This window comes from Sciurus vulgaris, assembly GCF_902686455.1.
Source record: "Sciurus vulgaris genome assembly, chromosome: 12".
NCBI lineage: Eukaryota > Metazoa > Chordata > Mammalia > Rodentia > Sciuridae > Sciurus > Sciurus vulgaris.
This window is the reverse complement of record NC_136473.1, coordinates 27111625-27129975: the sequence shown is the minus strand read 5'-3', so window position 1 is coordinate 27129975 and position 18351 is coordinate 27111625. Positions and strand designations below refer to the sequence as shown.

Below are 18351 nucleotides of genomic sequence, written 5' to 3'. Positions count from 1 at the left end.
ACTTTTCACTTTTGGCAATTTTTGTATGACTTGGATGGTGGTATGCTCAGTTGTGTGATATAAATCATTTTCCTGAACATATTCTGATATCTAGAATTGTTTCAGAGTGGCAGACTGTTTTTGTTCATAATGGGTAATGGAAATACAAAGAAAAAAGAGAATCCATATGTAAAGTGGATTATCCTTTTATCTCTGAATATGATTCTGTGCAAAAATAGCACATTTCTTGCCTGCGAAAACATGAAAACAACAAAAAGAAGTACTACCAGCACATTCTGGAATTTGACTGGTCGTCGAACCTTTCTTCCAGGTAGAAACTAAAATGTTCCTGGAATCATTTTTTATCGTGTTCTTCCGGATTCCTTGTCACATTTCCAACAAAAGAAGCCTTATAACAATTAGGAAGAACTTGATGGGGACTTGGAATCTGGTGAGATTTTCTTAAGCCAAAGAGAGAGAGAAAGAGAGTGGAGAGAAGAGAGAGAGAGTTAAGCATGCTTCTCCGAAAGGATACCGTACTTCCTGAACTACAAGTAGTTTCTTTAGTATTTTACAGGAGATCATAAAAGAAATCAAAATATTATTTCCATCAGGGCAGAAAATTTCCCTAGCTCTCCTATTTCTAGAAGACTGATTGCTACGTAAAAGTTAATATGTGTTAGATAGATTAGTTACTGGTTTACTGACTGACTAAACGATTGGGGGCATCATCAGTTGCATTCTTTTCTTTCAGTATGGAATTGGATAAAACTACATAGCCTTTCCAGGAAGTCTCTTCTGTTTTGTGCTTCAAGTATATAAGCTGATGCAGGAAGGATATTTGGCTTTTTGATTTTGACAATTGCAATATCAAATGGTGAACTGTTTCTTCCCCAAGCAAAATGTATTTTGAGGCCAATATCTGTATACTCATAGAATTCCTGTGATGCTTTTATGTCAAGCTCCTATTTCTCTTTACAAACATATTTGTAAATAAACATAATTTCTACATGTGCATGTTAGTTAGGAATCCTGAGAGAAGGCTTGTACCAAATTTACAAAAGCAAGGACCTTGAATTATATAGCTTTTAAGTGAATTCCCATTAAAGAAATATGACTAGAATGTAATATTTTCTACTGCCCAGAAATAATTGTTACTTTCCAATGGGTAAATCATAAAATGCTTGCTTGAATTTGGAAATCTTACCTCTTTTGAGAGAAACTGAATTTTTTTTTTTTTTTTTTTTTTAGGAAAAAAGCATAAATTTATTTGTTCACCAATTAGCCTATTTAATAGAAAATGTCTTCATGCAACAGATATAACTTTTCATTCAAAGTCCTGGATCCATCTTAATAGAAATGACTGAAAAGCCATTAGATTTTCTGGGCAGACTGCTACTCTGAAATACAGAATTCTGTGTATACTACTATGCAACACTTCTAATCCTTGATTGTATTCTGCTGAAAGCTGGAGTGAATTCTACACCTTGTTAATACTTCTAGAGAAATTATCAGACATCAACAAACACTGGAGACTTCCTTTGAATGTTACTAATCCTAAGTCATTGTTAAATTTGAAGCATGGTTTGATAATCTTTTTCTGATTAACATAAATACCATCAATGACACAATTCTTGTCAAAGATATTAACCTCAAGATGATCTGAGGTTAAAGGCAACAATTTGACAAGAACATAGCTTAAGTAATACTGGATAGTCCTTGTTTGAACTGCAAAAGTGCTAATTCCATTTGCTTCCACATACCTTTGTGAGTTAGGGTTTTTCTCCTTACTGTGTTAATTAAAAGAATAAAATTAATTCAGTGTGGAAGATAAGAATTTCTCTGATAAAAACTAATTGACATTTTCAAAATGCTAAGCCAAAAGATAGTAGTCTTTCATTGAAATTTATTTTTGAGAATTATTTAATTCTACTTCCATTTCATTGGAATATTTTGGATTAATTTCATCCTTTTTAGGAACTGGTCATTAATTTCTTTTTACATTGTTTGAGAGTAAGGGAGATAATTCTTTAGGAAAATATTTTTATATATTCTCTACATGAAGGTAATAATTTCTCAAAGCAATAAAATTAACTCAAATTCTATGTAAAAAAATATGACTGTAATAAACAGCTTTCCTCAAAAAAAAAAAAAAAGTACTCAACAAAATTGGAATAGTAGGGAAAAACCTCAACAAAATAATAGGTGTTACATGGAAAACCCATAGTAACATCATACTAAAAGGTAAAAGGTAGGAAGAGATTCCTCAAAGGTCAGGAACCAAAAACGTATGCCCGCTTTAATCATTTCTATTCCACATGGTATTGGAAGTCTTGGCCAGTACATTTAGGGGAAAAAAAATATTGGAAAGGAAGAAGTTAAAGTATCTCTGTTCATGTTTTCTGTTTACAGAGAACATGATCTTCATACTATGTAAAAGAGATAAAAGACGAGTGTATTGAAAACTACAAATCATTGCTGAAAGATTTAAATAGACAAATTAATGAAAATACCTTCTATATTCATGGATTGGAATATTTAATATTGTTATGATGTCTCAAAATTCCAACAATTTTTTTTGCATGAATAGTAAAAATTCATCTTAAAAGTCATGTAGGAATCTCAATGGACCTCAAGTAGACAAAACAATCTGGAAAAGGGACTAATTAGAGGTCTCACACTTTCTGATTCACATTTTTTTTTTTACAGAGCTATGGTAATTAGAAATATGGTACTGATATGAAGCAGTCATATAGACCAGTGGAATAGAATATAAAGCCCAGAAATAAATGCTCACATATTTTGTCCAGTGAATTTTGAGATTGGTGCCATGATCATTCATTGAGGAAAGGACAGACTTTTTCAGCAGAAGGTGGCTGGAAAACTGGCTAACTTCATGTAAAAAGAGTGAGCTTTAACTCTTACCTTGCACCATATACAAAAGGTTAACTCAAAATGAATTAATTGAAAACCCAAATATTAGAGCTAAAAATATCCACCTTATGGAAGAAAAAAGGGAGAGAGCTTCTTGATACTGGATATAGATTTCTTGGATATGACTCCAAAAGTATAGGTGACAAAAGAAAATATAGATAAATTGGATTTCATTAAAATGAAAAGAATTATTTATCAAAGTACACTATGAATGTGGTGAGATAGCATTTCGTTGAATGAGAGAAAATATTTGCAAATCGTATATCTGACAAGGGATTGATAAGATGTCCAAACTATAAAAAAGAACTATAATTCAAGAGCAAAGAAACCAAAGTGATTTAAATAAAGACAAAATACTCGAATAGATATTTCCCCAAAGAAGATGTACAAATATTCAGTAAGCACATGAAAACAATCTCAACTTTACCAACCACAGAGAAATGCAAATCAAAACTATGATGAGATTACTCCTGTTGTGGTTTAGATCTGGAATATCCCACAAAGGCTCATGTGTTGAAGGCTTGGTCCTCAGTCCAGCATGTCAAGTGGTGGGACTTTGGAGAAGTGATTGATCATGTGGGCTCTGGCACCATCAGTGGAATAACCCATGGATAGGCAAATTCACTGCTGTGTGGTGCGGAGAGCTGTAGGCAGGTGGAACATGGTTGGAAGAAGCAGGTCATGGGGGCTTGGCTTTAGGGACTATATCTTGTTGCAGGTCCCGGGTTCCCTCACCCCCTGCTTTCTTGCCAACAGGAGTTTAGCAGCTTTCCTCTGCTACTGCCTTCTGCCATGATGTTCTGCTTTACCTCAGTCCAAAAGTAATAGAACCACTGGCTGCAGATGGAAAGACCTGAAACTATGAGACAAAATAAATGTATTCTTCTCTAAGTTGTTCGTATCAGGTATTTCAGTCATGGTGACCATAAGCTGACTAACAGAACTTCACATCCATTTGGATGACTATTGTAAAAACAACAAGCAAAAATGTAGAAAATGACATGTGCTGGTAAAGATGTGGAGAAACTGTAACACTTTGGCTTTGCTGATGGAAATGTAAAATCTTGTAGCCACTTGGGCAAACAGATGGCAAGTCTTCTAAAAATGAACAGTAGAGCTTCTATGTGCTACTGCAGTTCCATGTCTGGGTGGAAAAGAAATGAAGTAGGAACTTGAATAGATATTTGTTCACCTATATTCAAAGTAACGTTATTCACAACAGTCCAAAGTTAAAAGCTATGCAGTGTCCATTGGCAGATGAATGGATAAACAAAATGTGATTTTATATTTACATTCTTATTTAGTCTTAAAAAAAGAAGGAAGGAAATTCTGACACATAGATTAACCTGAAGACATTACGCTTAGTGAAATAAGCAAGTCACCAAAGATAAACACTTTATTACTCTACTTGTATGAATTGTCCAGAATAACCAAATTCATAGAGACAAAGTGGAATGGTGTTTGTCAAGGAACTGGGATAGGAAGAAATGAGAAGGTAGTGTTTGAAGGATATAAAGTTTTTGTTTTGCAAGATGAAGAGTTTTAAGATGGATTGTATCTGGTTTCATAACAATGTGAATACACACAGAACTATACACTTAAAATTGTTAAAATGATAAACTTTTGTGTAATGTATATCTTACCACAATAGAAAATGTGTAGCACTTACTGTGTCTCACAGAAGTTTCAGGAGGAAGAGAAATCCTAATTCGGATGAGGTAACATCATGAGCTAAGTGTGGCTTGATTTAATGTCTTCAAGTTCCCCCTCTGCTTTCTAGAACTTTCCTAATTCTTACACTGTGCTCTCTCTTCTAAGGACTCCATGTCATACTGATTTACCCAGACATTTACTTTCCTTAGTTCTGGATTATTTTAGTTTTTCACTATCACCACAATTAAAACTTCCTGTTTCCTGAGAAGTATGCCCAAGTTGTTACTTTGGATATAATTTAATATTTTTCTATCCATTTTGGTGTTAAAGATGGAATCTCTGGGCTATTCTTCAGTGGTTGTTTAATGAGAGAATCTGATGCTATAGAAGCCAATTCAGGAGTTAATGGTGCCTTTCAAGCAGCCTTTAAAATGCTTGGTGGAGGCATCCTCCCTCTTTGCAGTAGCTCTAACTGTCTAGATCATAAAATTGAAAACAAAATGGTGAGCTTCACAAGTTGAAAAAGTTCAGGAACGTGATTCTACCCAGATTTCCTGTATGCCACTCCTCATTTCTCTTTATATGGTCTAACTGTATGTTAGGGATGGTTGTGGTAGTAGTAATCTATGTGGCAATTTTATTATAGGAAATAGTTTCAGAGTTGAATGTGGCTATATTGTACATGAAATGAAAAAGCAGAGCAGCCACAATACATAGGGAACTATTCAAATGGTAAAAATGTACAATTCTCTATTGGGTGGGTGCAAATGAATACTTAGAAAGTTTTCTGATTTTTGAATAATCCAGTAGTTCATGATTGTGTTTTTAATAAATAGTTTTAAATGTGAACAGAATAGATTTATAACAAAATGAATCCCTGTTGTGACCAGAGGGGAAAATGCTTCATTTAGCTTTTTTTTTCCCCCCGTTTTAACACTTCCAGAACTCATGATTATTAGCCTGTATATTAAAAACAACAAAGAACATTGCAAACAGATTACCAACTAAGACATTATGTTGTGAGGTACTTTCTTGTTTTTTAAAAAATATTTGTCACCTGTGTAAGAATGTGTGTACATTTTATACACATGTGTTTGTCAGCTTTTATGCTGCCATTACTAAAAGATCTGACAAGAACTCTTTTAAGGAGGAAAACTTTATTTAGGGGCTTATGGTTTCAGAGGTCTCAGTCCACAGAGGGCTGGCTCCATTCCCTGGGGCTTGAGGTAAGGCAGGACATCATGGTGGTGGAAGAGGGTGACAGAGGAAAGCAGCTAGGACTTGGCACCAGGAAAGAGAGAGAGAGAGAGAGAGAGAGAGAGAGAGAGAGAGAGAGAGAGCGAGAGAGAGGAAATTCTGCACTCTGCTCAATAAGGACAAAATATATACCCCCCAAAGTCATGACCCTAGGGACCCATCTCCAGCCACATCCTACCTGTCTACAGTTACCACCAGTTAATCCCTGTTAGGGAATTAATGCACTGATCAGGTTAAACCTTTTTTAACAATTATTTCATCTCTAAACTTTCTTTCATTGTCTCACACATGACCTTTTTGGGGGGGACACCTCATTCTAAATCAAAACAACATAATTGCTGAAAGATGGTGATGAAATGATTTAGAATATTTTCTAATTACAGATCATTGCAAAATTGCTGAGAACTTAAAATAAAACTTGAAAATAGATGCCTATTTATGTAAATACATGCATAGCCCATTAAATGATACACACAAATATAATCATGCATTGTTTCATGACCTGGATACATTCTGAGAGGTGAACTATTAGACAATTTCTTTGTTGTTGTGTGAACATCATAGAGAATACTTACACAAACCTAGATTGTATAGCCTGCTATGCATCTAGGCTACATGGTATAGCCACAGTTCTAAATGTGGCTCCCAATTAACTGAAACATGGTTAAGTGTTGCATATATATATATATATATATATATATATATATAGTGACTGATATAATTTAGTTCATTTTTGTTCAACCAGATTCCTTTGATCACCAGGGGTCTTAAGATAATAACTGGGGTATTTTAGCTATTCTAAATACTCCGAAAGGCTTAGAGAAATTGTAAATTTAAGCATGGAATCAAAAAGATTGGATTCCTCCCCAGTACCGCAAAAAAAAAAAAAAAAAAAGATTGGATTCCAACTTAACCATAGCGTTCACTCACTGTCCTATCTTATAAAAGTTACCTAATGTCTACAAGATATTGTCTTAGTTTCCTCAAGTTTAAAATTGATTAATGCCTGATTAATGTTGTTACAAGAAATAAACAAAACACTGTACAAAACAAATAGCTTCAATCAATCATAGCAATGAGGATTCCTGTTATTATAACACAATACAATGATTAGCAAAATCATTAAAAAAAATAAGGAATCTAGGAATAAAGTTAATAAAATAGACCACTGGCATTGAGGCAGGTTTAGTTAATTGTTAAAAGTGACAGTTCTAAATCAGCTCTCAATTCTCATGGATGATCTCAAGAAAATGCACCAGATAAATTATTAGAATTATTATTAAACAGTATTTTGTGTGTCAAGGTGATCAAATAATGATTATGTTCTTGCAACTGCATTGCCAAGCACTATTAGCCCACATGTTTACTGCCACTGGGGACAATTCAACTAGTCAGGGAAAGAGAACTTGTCAAAGGACAATCTCCACAGTTGCTAAGGCCTACAAACCAGGGAATAGCTATTTGCAATTGAGAGCATATATTTTTAGAATGTGACATTTGCAGATATTGTATAATGGAATAAAGCATATATGGTTGGTTATTGGGAACAACCAAGTGCTTCGATCTTCTGCTTCTCCCAAAATTCTTGGATTCTTTATGCCCAGGAAAAAGAAAAAGAAAAAAGATCCTGAAATGCCTCTGTCTTGATGAAAACCCCAAGCAGAGAGGCCTCTGTGGTTTAATTTTCCTAAACCTACAATTCTGATATGACTGAGTGGCAGGAAGATCAAGGTTGAATTAAAGATGTAATAATAATTCCTTATGTTTCAAGGAATGAAATCTGGGTGTTGGGGAATATTATTATGTACATAACATCATTAGATCTTCCTAGCAGTTATTTAAGGCAGATGGTAGGTAGGATGGCAGGATGTTATTCTAAACTTCCAAGTGAAGGAAAGGGATTGAATGGTTTAAATAAGGGACTTAGTTTGGCTTAGGACCAGACTTCTTCAACAGAACTCCCATAGCACAAGAAATAAAAGCAAGAATCAATAACCCGGATAGATTCAAACTAAAAAGCTTTCTCTCAGCACAGGAAACTATCAGCAATGCAAAGAAAGAGCCTACAGAGTGGGAGAAAATCTTTGCCAATCATACTTCAGATAGAGCACTAATCTCCAGAACCTATAAAGAACTCAAAAAACTCTACACCAAGAATGCAAATAACCCAGTCGATAAATGAGCTAAGGAAATGAACAGATACTTCACAGAAGAAGATCTACAAGCAATCAACAATCATATGAAAAAAATGTTCAACATCTCTAGTAATAAGAGAAATGCAAATCAAAACCACCCTAAGATTCCATCTCACCCCAATTAGAATGGCGATTATCAAGAATACGAGCAACAACAGGTGTTGGCGAGGATGTGGGGAGAAAGGTACACTCATACATTGCTGGTGGGGCTGCAAATTAGTGCAGCCACTCTGGAAAGCAGAGTGGAGATTCCTTAGAAAACTTGGAATGAAACCACCATTTGACCCAGCTATCCCACTCCTTGGCCTATACACAAAGGTCTTAAAATCAGCATACTACAGAGATACAGCCACATCAATGTTCATAGCTGCTCAATTCACAATAACCAGATTGCGGAACCAACCTAGATGCCCTTCAGTTGATGAATGGATAAAGAAACTGTGATATGTATATATATATATACACACACACACACACACACACACACACACACACACACACACACACACACATATACACATAATGGAATATTACTCAGCCATAAAGAATGATAAAATTATGGCATTTGCAGGCAAATGGATGAAATTGGAGAATATCATGCTAAGTGAGATAAGCCAATCTCAAAAAAGCAAAGGATGAATGATCTCGCTGATAAGTGGATGATGACACATAATGGGGGGTGGGAGGGGTTAGTGTTAGGGTTAGAGTTAGGGTTGGGGGGGCAAGAATGGAGGAAGGAAGCACTGTATAGAGGGAAAAGAGAGGTGGGAATGGTGGAGGGAAGGGAAAAAAATAACAGAATGAATCAAACAACATTACCCTATGTAAATTTATGATTACACAAATGGTATGCCCTTACTCCATGTAGAAACAGTGAAACAACATGTATCCCATTTGTTTACAATAAAAAAAATAAATAAAAAATAAGGGACTTAGTTAATAAGAATCCAAATCAGGAGTAGATCTCCAGTTGTCTGACCCTATGTAACATTCTTTCTGTTTTGAGCATATTGTTTTTGGTGTGCAGTAATCTATTAGAATATCATCCACAAAAAACTTTGTATTAATAAATTAGACTTAGATTTATGAAAAATAACCCCTTAGGTTAATCTTGTTATTTATTGCTAAACTTTCTTTTTCTACAATTGTCTTATGTCTTGCAAAGCCTCTGATGGTTAATGTGAATTAGCAATTTAATTGGACTAAGAGATGCCTAAGATCAAGAGAATTCTGGAAGTTTCGATGAGGGTGTTTTCTGAAATGATCGTCATGTGGGAGAGCAAACTGAGTGGAGAGGTCTGCCTTGAATGTGGGCAGCATTGCCTAACAGTTTCCGGACATGGATGAAACGAAAGGTGAAGAAGGAGGAAGCTCAGGCAGATGTAAGCTTGATTCTTCTTGAAAAGATGGCTGAGGAATCAGACTTTAGCTCCTTCACTCTTCCAAAGCAGACTCTGACCAGTGATTCTCCAGGGAGTTTCCAGGACTGGTCCTTCTTCTGAGGCTCCATCTTCTAGGACTGAGCAACTACTTGTTCCTTTGACTCTCTAGCCTTGATTCTGTAATCCAATCTAATAAATCCCCTTTTAATAAATCATTTATCCTGAAGGTTCAATATCTCTGGAGAACCCTGACTAATACAGATTTTCAAACTAGGAGTGGAATCATTGCTCTGACTAACCTGACTATGTGGTTCAGAGGCACTGGGATCTGGTTTGCTGGAAGAGTATGGAAAAATTTGGAAAAGGCTTAGAATGTTGTAAGCAGAGTTTAATAGGTGATTCTAGCAGAGTTCAGAAGCCCAGAATGTCAAGAAAAATTCAAACAGTAAAAACTGTGCTTATGAGGTTTCAGAGGGCAATAAAGACTTAATGGGGAATTACACTAGAGGTCATTCACAATATATCCTGGAAAGGAGCTTGTCTACATTTTGCTCAGATCCTGAGAGTTTCTGGAAGACTGAATTTAAAGGTGATGGATTAATTAATCTAACAGGAAATTTCAAGGCAACACCAAATTCAGGTGGTATCAGGGTATGCTGGTAGCTTTTAGTGAGGTTTATTATGAGAATCAAGAGGGAGAAAAAGAGAGAGAGAGAGAGAGGAGAAAATATTTAAAAAATATGCAGTTGATCATAAAAACACTTGGAAAACTGGGGCTAAGGAAGATCTGATTGCTGGAGAGATTATTATCACTAAAGAGAAACTAAGTATTTTGCATAGAGATAATAGGATAGATACATTGAGGCCATCTCAGTAATCACCCAGAGCACACTGATGGCAGACTCAAGATGTAAAAATGAACTCACTTAAAAACACTGGGGTACTCTGCTTTGCACAGGGGTGCCTAGGAAATTGTTCCCTCAGGATTGGTTTCGCTGTTCTCAGCTTCAAAGTCATGTAGAGAGTGCTGCAGCTGTGGTTCAAGGGAACCTGGCTACTGCTTGAGCTGTCAGAAGACTTTGGCATCATCCATATCGTTCTGGTTCTGCAGGAATGCAGAATTCTGGAGATAGGGATTCATGGAATCTTCCATCAAGATATCAAAGGACAACCTGGTAGACCAGGCAGAGTGTAGCAAGGTCATAATCCCTGTAGTAACCCCTGAGAGGTTGATAAATGAGGCTGTGAGAATAAAGCCAGAGCTGAAATGGAGACCCCAGGAATTAAGAGATGCCAGTAAAGTGGAATGTCTGCTGAGGAAAGCTGCTGACTGGACAGAGCTAACCTAAGATGGAGGACTCAAGGGCTACAACCTTGAAAGCCATAAAGGCAAGACTGCCCCAGCCCCTTAGAACTCATGTATCACCACCTTCTGCCCCAGATACTAAATATGGAGTTATAGGACCTAATATATACCTGGCTGGGTTTCTGTCTTGGTATAGTTCTAGTTTTTCTTTTTGTGCCCTTATTTCTTCCTTACAGAATGGAAATGTTCAACTTTATCGTTTTATATTGGGTATATGTAACTTGCTTTTGATTTTTACAGAGACTTATAGTCAAGATTTTGCCTCAAACTCAAATGAGACATTAGATTTCGAGAACTGTAACTTAATCAGTGGATTAATTCATTTGATGGATTAATAATTTGTGAGGAGATGGGCATGATAGTGCATGCCTGTAATCCCAGCAGCTCAGAAAGCTGAGGCAGGAGGATTGCAAGTTCAAAGCCAGCCTCAAACTTAGTGAGGCCATAAGCAACTTTAATGAGACCATGTCTCAAGATAAAAAGGAAAAGGGACTCGGGATGTTGCCCAGTGTGTAATCACCCCTGAATTCAGTCCTGGTACAAAAAAAAAAAAAAAAAAAAATTTGTTTTGAAAAAATTACTGTACTGGCTTGTATCTGTAGGTAGGTAGGATTTGACTGAAGGAAGTAGGTCACTAGGGAAGTGCCTCTGGGGTTTATATTTCATCACTGGTGACTTGCTCTCACTCTGCTTCCTGGATGCCATGAGCTGAGCAGCTTCCCACTGTCCTTTCCTTCTGCCATGATATTCTGCCTTACCTTGTGACCAGAGGAATGAATTCTACTGACCATGAACTGAACTTCTGAAACCATGAGCCATAATAAACTTTTTCTCCTCTAAGTTGTCATTATCAGGTATTTCGGTCACAGTGATAACAAGCTTACTAATGCAAAGTCAAATGAGGTTGTGCAAGCTAATTTCTTTTCTCTCTCATTAGGCTCAAACTATGAGAGATGTGATTTTGAGGACGGGCTCTGTAATATGAAACAAGATCAGAGTGTGAAGCTTGGTTGGAAAAAGAGAAATGGAACGACTGATCTATCACCACCATTTCATGATCACAATGGTGATATGTCTGGTAATTACTTTGAATTTCTTCATTTGTTTATTCCTTACTTTTTTGTCCCAAGTGTTGGATTAGGTAAGTTGAGCCCTGACTGACATTTACATTTTAATAATTATAGTGTCTAATTTTTATGTATTTTTTGATCATTTTAAAAATATTTCTGATTCTGAAATATTACAGCAGATTCTCATAATTGGGTTCCTGGGATTCCAACAGGTCTACCTAAGTGATACCTGGGATTTTTAAAAATTTGACACCTTGTGAAATTGTAAAATGTAAATATGATAACACTATATATATATTCTACGATTTTTTTTTTTTTTTTTGCTTTTGGCTGGACTGATTTCAGCTCTATCTAATAGTATTGGTTTAATCAGGATGACTAGAAAGTTCTATGTGCAGCCCATTAGCCTTTGAAGTGGCTCTGGAGCCAAACTTTTATTCCTTTCTTCATTTATTAATTAATGAATTTCATTTGCTCAACATTGTGCACAGTGATTAAATTATATTAGTGAGCAAAAATCAATGCCATGCTTGCTCTCATCTGGTAGGTTTCTGCACAAAATAGAGATACAACATTGCCTAATCAAAGACTGATTACTTTTATAACAGTGATATTTTCCTCAAATAAATACAATAAATATTCAAATATGGGTAGTACCCTGGGGAAAATTTAAAGCAAGCAAATATTCAGGAATTTAATATTAATTTGGAAATGTTTATATTAATATTACAAATGTGAATTAGAAACCTTGTTCTGTTAGTCCTTACCTGTAGGATTTTCAAATATTTACTTTTTTTGAGTATAAGAGGGAGAATAGTGATGCTAAGTTCATAGGATGGTTGTTTTTAAGAGCTAAACGGATATTGTTGTTAAAACTTATCATAGAACACCTGGCCCTAAAAAGTAGATGTTCAGTACAATTCTGAATAATTCTGGTGTTGCTGTTCTTAACTCCTTATAAACAAGATGAAGTTTTTTATTTTGTTGGCTTTGATGTAAAAAATACATTTGTTTTGAAATTTTAATAATTTTTTAGGAATAAGCCAACTTTATCACAAAAAGAAACCAGTTTTACGGATAGGACAAACCGCTAACTGCAATACAGGGGATTTTATTATAGATTTGGTAATGTTAGAAGGTGATAGTGAATGCCTGTAATCCCAGCAGCTTGGGAAGCTGAGGCAGGAAGATGGAAAGTTTATAGCCAGCCTTAGCAACTTAGTGAGACCCTAATCAACTCAGCGAGACCCTATCTCCAAATAAAATATAAAAAAGGACTGGAGATGTGGCTCGGTGATTAAGTGCCCCTGGGTTCAAACCCTTGACAAAAAAAAAAAAAAAAAAAAAAAAGAGGAGTGATATTGAGTTTTGCTCCTAAACTTTGGCCATTGCTTTATCTCATGGATTGTTGATTTGGCCTATTTCCCCTTCAGTTCCTCTGTATTGCTTCTTCTTTGTACTCAGAATGTTTTTCACAGCCTCCATTTACTTACCCTAGCCTTCTTTATAAACTGAATGCCTGCTTTTCCTCTATCTCTTGCATTGTGCTTTCTTCTTTGCCTATTATCTTTTTTTTTTTTTCCCTCATTTTTCTTTGCTTATTTTTAGATAGTTTCATCAAGAGACGAAACGAGGGGGCAGTTCATATTAAAGAAAAATGAGATGTTGTATGGATATATATCCTTTAATCACATCATCTGGGTGATTTTAAATCTCTGGAGTGAGAGTAGATAGGAATTTAGCTCTTCCGACCAGTTGTCTGGTCTGTTTCCTCATACTGTAAAATACGGATGAAAATAATATCAAAAGCTGCAGAGGGCTAAGAGGCAAATTGCCCAGCATAATTAATTGAAACTTGGTGATTTTAGTAGTAGTCATGCATCTTTTATAAATATAATTAAATGTTAAATTAGGAGTATCCTTAATAGGAATTTTAAGTAAGAAAATTCTGGCTTTAGATATTAGATGTTAGAAAATATTTGTAGAAAAATTATCTTGAAGCCTGTTCTCCATTTCAAAATCCTATTTTATTGGTATTAATATAATTTTGATTCACTTACTCTTGAAATAATTTACCAGTGCTTCAAAATAAGATTTTTTATTATGTAATCAATGCCTTGAGTTTTCAGAGCTAAGTTTGAATATCTATTAGGACATTAAAAACATCACTCTTGTCAGTATTTGGAATCTAATAAAGCTCAGGGGCAGGGGGATTAAAGTGTAGTATTGATTTTTAAGAGCGTATAGCATTGCACTTGGATAAAATAGTATCAATACAACCTGTGCAAATACATCTTTGCAGTGATGGTGTAACTATTTAAAAACAGTAGTAAGAATATGAAAGTTTTAAATAATTCAGCTGATATTAAGGGTGATCTAGATGCTTTTAAGATGTATGATTCACTGGAAATCTAAAATATATGTAGACTATTAAAGAAAAAAATAATTTATTTGTAAAGCTTACATTTCCCTTTATGCTACAGAATGCTGTTTTCTTATTTGGGTATTTAAAATTACTTTAAAATGAGAACAATTAGGGCTTTTGTCATTTTGATCTAGTGTTAAACAAGTTCTAAAATCCATATATTATGAAACATACACACTATTAAATAAACCCAAAGTCGATATTTTGTTTTGAGGTGATGACTTATACGACATATATAATCTACATATATTATAAATCCTACAAATCAATGTCATGATATTTTGCTTTAAATAGTATTAAAAACAAACATTCTATCATATTTATTATTTGCAATACTTTCATGCCTTCTATCATATTTATTCTATCATATTTATCTTCTTCATATTTATTCTATCATATTTATTATTTGCAATACTTTCATGCCTTTTGATTCTATCATATTTATTATTTGCAATACTTTCATGCCTTTTGATTATCTGAGTTTGTCTCTGGTATCATTTTTCTTCTGCTTGAATAATTCTGCTGCTGATAAATTGTTAGTTTTCTTTCTCTGAATGTTTTTATTTTGTCTTTAATTTTGAAATATCTTTTCACTGGATGCAGAATTTTTTAGTGTTTTTCTTTTCCCTTTGGTACATTAAAGATATTATTTCACTATATTCTGGCCTCCCTACTTTCTGATGTGACATTCATAGTTTCAAATTGTTTTTGCTGTTTGTTATATACCTTTGATGTTTTGATGCTTTCAAGATTTGATCTTTATCTTTGGTTTTCAGCTTGAAATTTTAAAATTTTATCCTACTTTAGTTAGCTAAACTTTTTGAATCTGAAATGAATTTTTTTCTGCCAGTTTTGAGAAGTATTCTGCCTCTATTTATCAGATTTTTTTGTGTGTCCAGTTCTTTCTCTCCTTTCCTTCTTATACTTCAGTCATCAATATGTTAGACTGTGAAGTCAAACACACTGTTAGATGAGATTTTTTGTATATTTTGATTTTGTTATCTATTTTTCAGAATGGACAGTTTCAGTTGCTCCATCTTCAATTTCTTTGATTCTTTTTCTTGGTCATCTTCATTGTGCTCATAAACCCATCCTATGAATTTTTTTAAAAAATCAAATATATTTTCTTTTCTTTTTTTTTTATTTTTTTTAGTTGTTGATGGACCTTTATTTTATTTACTTACTTATATGTGGTGCTGAGTATTGAACTCAGTGCCTTGCACATGCCAGGCAAGCACTCTACCACTGAGCCACAACCCCAGACCCAAATATATTTTCAAACTAAAAAATTAAATTTGTTATTTTAAGTTTCAAACATTTTTCTCTGCTAAAATTCCTTAATTTTTTTTTTTTAGTTTGTAGATGAGCACAATACATTTATTTATTTATTTATTTATTTATTTTTATGTAGTGCTGAGAATCAAACCTAGTGCCTCACACATTCTAGGCAAGTGCTCTACCACTGAGCTACAACTCTTGCCATCTGCTAAAGTTCTTCTCTTTCCATGCCTTATAAGCATATATTCCTTACTCTGTGGTGCATAATTTTAATAGCAGTCTTCAAATCCTTGTCTGTATCATCTCGGGGTTGCCTTCTGTTGATTGTCGTTTCCCATGATCTGATCTCATTGCCCTGATTCACTGTCTGTAAAATAATTTTGGATTTTATACTGGACGTGCTGAATACTCATATTGTAAAGGCTGTAGATTCTGTATTCAGGAGTATTTTTCAGAGAGTGGGAATGATTTATTTAAGCAGGCGATTAACTTGCATAGACTCAGGCTGTAAACTCTGTCTTGTTTGTTGTGGGCTGTTGTTCAAGTATCAGTTCAGTTCTTTTGATCTGAGCCTCCAGAAGTGTTCCCTATACTTGCAGGTTTCAGTGTTAGCCTGGAGGCTTGGATAGAGTTACTCATAAAATATGGGACATCTTTTATTCTGACTCTTTTCTTTCTAGAATTCTTTCCTAGATCAGACCTGTTGATTCTACGCTTCCCTCTTTATTTTCCCAGCCAGCAGCCTTTCTCTCAGAATCTTGCATACGTATCAGCTGCAACTGCATCCTACCTCCAAGCCAAAGTCTGAAGCCTTACTCTAATGCCTTCCTCCAAGTTTCTATTCCTTTAAAAATAAACATACCTCTTTGGTTTATCTTTAAAGCTTCCTGCAGTCTCAGCTTTTAGGATTTCCTTGTGCATGTGCTCATTATACTCATCCCTGGGTTTTTCATTTGATGAGCACCAGTCTCTTCTAATCTGCTCTATACTGCCCTTTCTCAAGGGCACCTAGACCCACAGTTCATTCCTCAATAGTAGGCAGACTGTGCTACATAGATGGTGAGACGGATTATTTTATTAGGAAGAATGAGTAAAAATGGATAAACAATCCATCCACATTATTATTTTCTAGATCATGTTTTTGGCAACCTTTGTAGTCTTAATATGCTTGTTTTGAAATTCCTTTCTATGTATATTTGTTATTTTAGAAGATCTTTATTGAGCATCTACCTTGCTCCACATATTATTTTAGGTACAAAGAAGAACGCAATTTTTTCCCCCAGTGAGCTTTCAATCTAGTGACAAAGACATAAACATTACTTTCAAGATTATGTATGAAGAGTAAAAACACATTCAACAGCTTTTCTCATGGCACCATGCACTTATTTAAAAACCCACAAAGTGACAAGGATAAAGTGCACGTGGATGTCTGCCTTGCCAATATTGTTTGAGAGCATCTGTATTATTTTTAACCAGAGAAGTTTCAATAAAGCATTGCCTACATTTGTACCAAACATAAATGAAGCACACCTTGATTCAACATTAGCTTTATTATACTCTTATTTTAAAACGCATGTGAACTTTCAATTAAAAGATATTTGATAGCACAGTAGTTTTCCCTTATCTATGGGATATCCATTCCAAGACCCCCAGTGGATACCTGAAACTCTTTATGCACTGTATTTTTCCCCTACATATACCTTTGGTAAAGTTTAATTTATAAACTAGAGACAGGAAGATATTAATAATAACCAATAAAATGGAATAATTGAATAATTATACTATAATAAAAGTTATTTAAAACATGATTTGTTTATTTCTGAAATTTTCCATTCAATAATTTTGGGCTTCAGTGAACCATGGGTAACCAAAGTTGTAGGATACAAAACTGTGGATAAAGGGGGACTAAGGAGTCATCCTGATCCGTAGAGTAAATGTACAAATAAAATGTATTATGTGGAAGAATTTAGCGCATTTTTCTACTTGTCTCATTTTCAGTATGGTAGTAACATTATTGTAGAAGTTAAAAAGACTAAAATAAAAAAAAACCTATCTTGTATATATGTATGTATACATATTTATGTGTATATATATTATACATGGGGTAATTGTTGGTAATCTCAATTCAAAAGCTACTATATAAGACATCATGATAAATGCAATGAACTCTACAAAGACAGTTAATTTAAAGAATGCATATCAAGGTGTTTATGATCTCTTTGGTATATATGTTATAACAGTTACTCACAGGGAGAAATAAAAAGGTGTTGTACTATGGGTTTGAGCATACTGCTCTGGAATTAGGGGCAAATTCTGATTCTAAAAAGGGAGGGGCCTTTGAAAATGGACTTGAAAAGTAAGTAGTATTTCAATTTGTAGGGAGGGGAGAGAAATGATATTTCATATTGAAACAAACTTAAGAACCAAGTAGAGATAGTAGGTGTGCTCAGGAAGTGATACAGCAATCTGCTATGACTAAAAGTTACTGTCTTTGGAAATGAAGATTAGGCTAGATAGGTATATTGGGAAGGTCATGGATTATGTCATCCCAAAGTTACTGATTTTTCTCATCAGTATCATTTCCTTCACTTCTTTCCTCACCAGTAATCAAACTCCTTCACAGTTGAGAATCCTATTTCCGCTATTGACCAAACAGGCAGTAGAAGTGAGATGAATAGCAGTGACTGAGGAGTAGTAGAAGTTCTTCTTTCTTTCTTCTTTCTTTTCTTTCTTTCTTCCTTCCTTCTTTTTTCTTTCTTTCCTTCTTTCTTTCTGTCCTTTTCTTTTCTTTCCTTCTTTCTTTCTTTTCTCC

General features: G+C 34.7%; 1 protein-coding gene across 1 annotated transcript in view; it reads left to right on the top strand.

The window, feature by feature from the left end:
- Positions 1-18351, top strand: part of MALRD1 (MAM and LDL receptor class A domain containing 1) — a gene marked incomplete at its 5' end in the record, with an annotated part of 672621 nt that overhangs the window by 12052 nt on the left and 642218 nt on the right. Inside the window, one exon of the mRNA XM_079107637.1 lies at positions 11704-11844. Within this exon, the coding sequence (XP_078963763.1) occupies positions 11704-11844 (141 nt within the window). The remainder of the gene's footprint in view (positions 1-11703; positions 11845-18351) is intronic.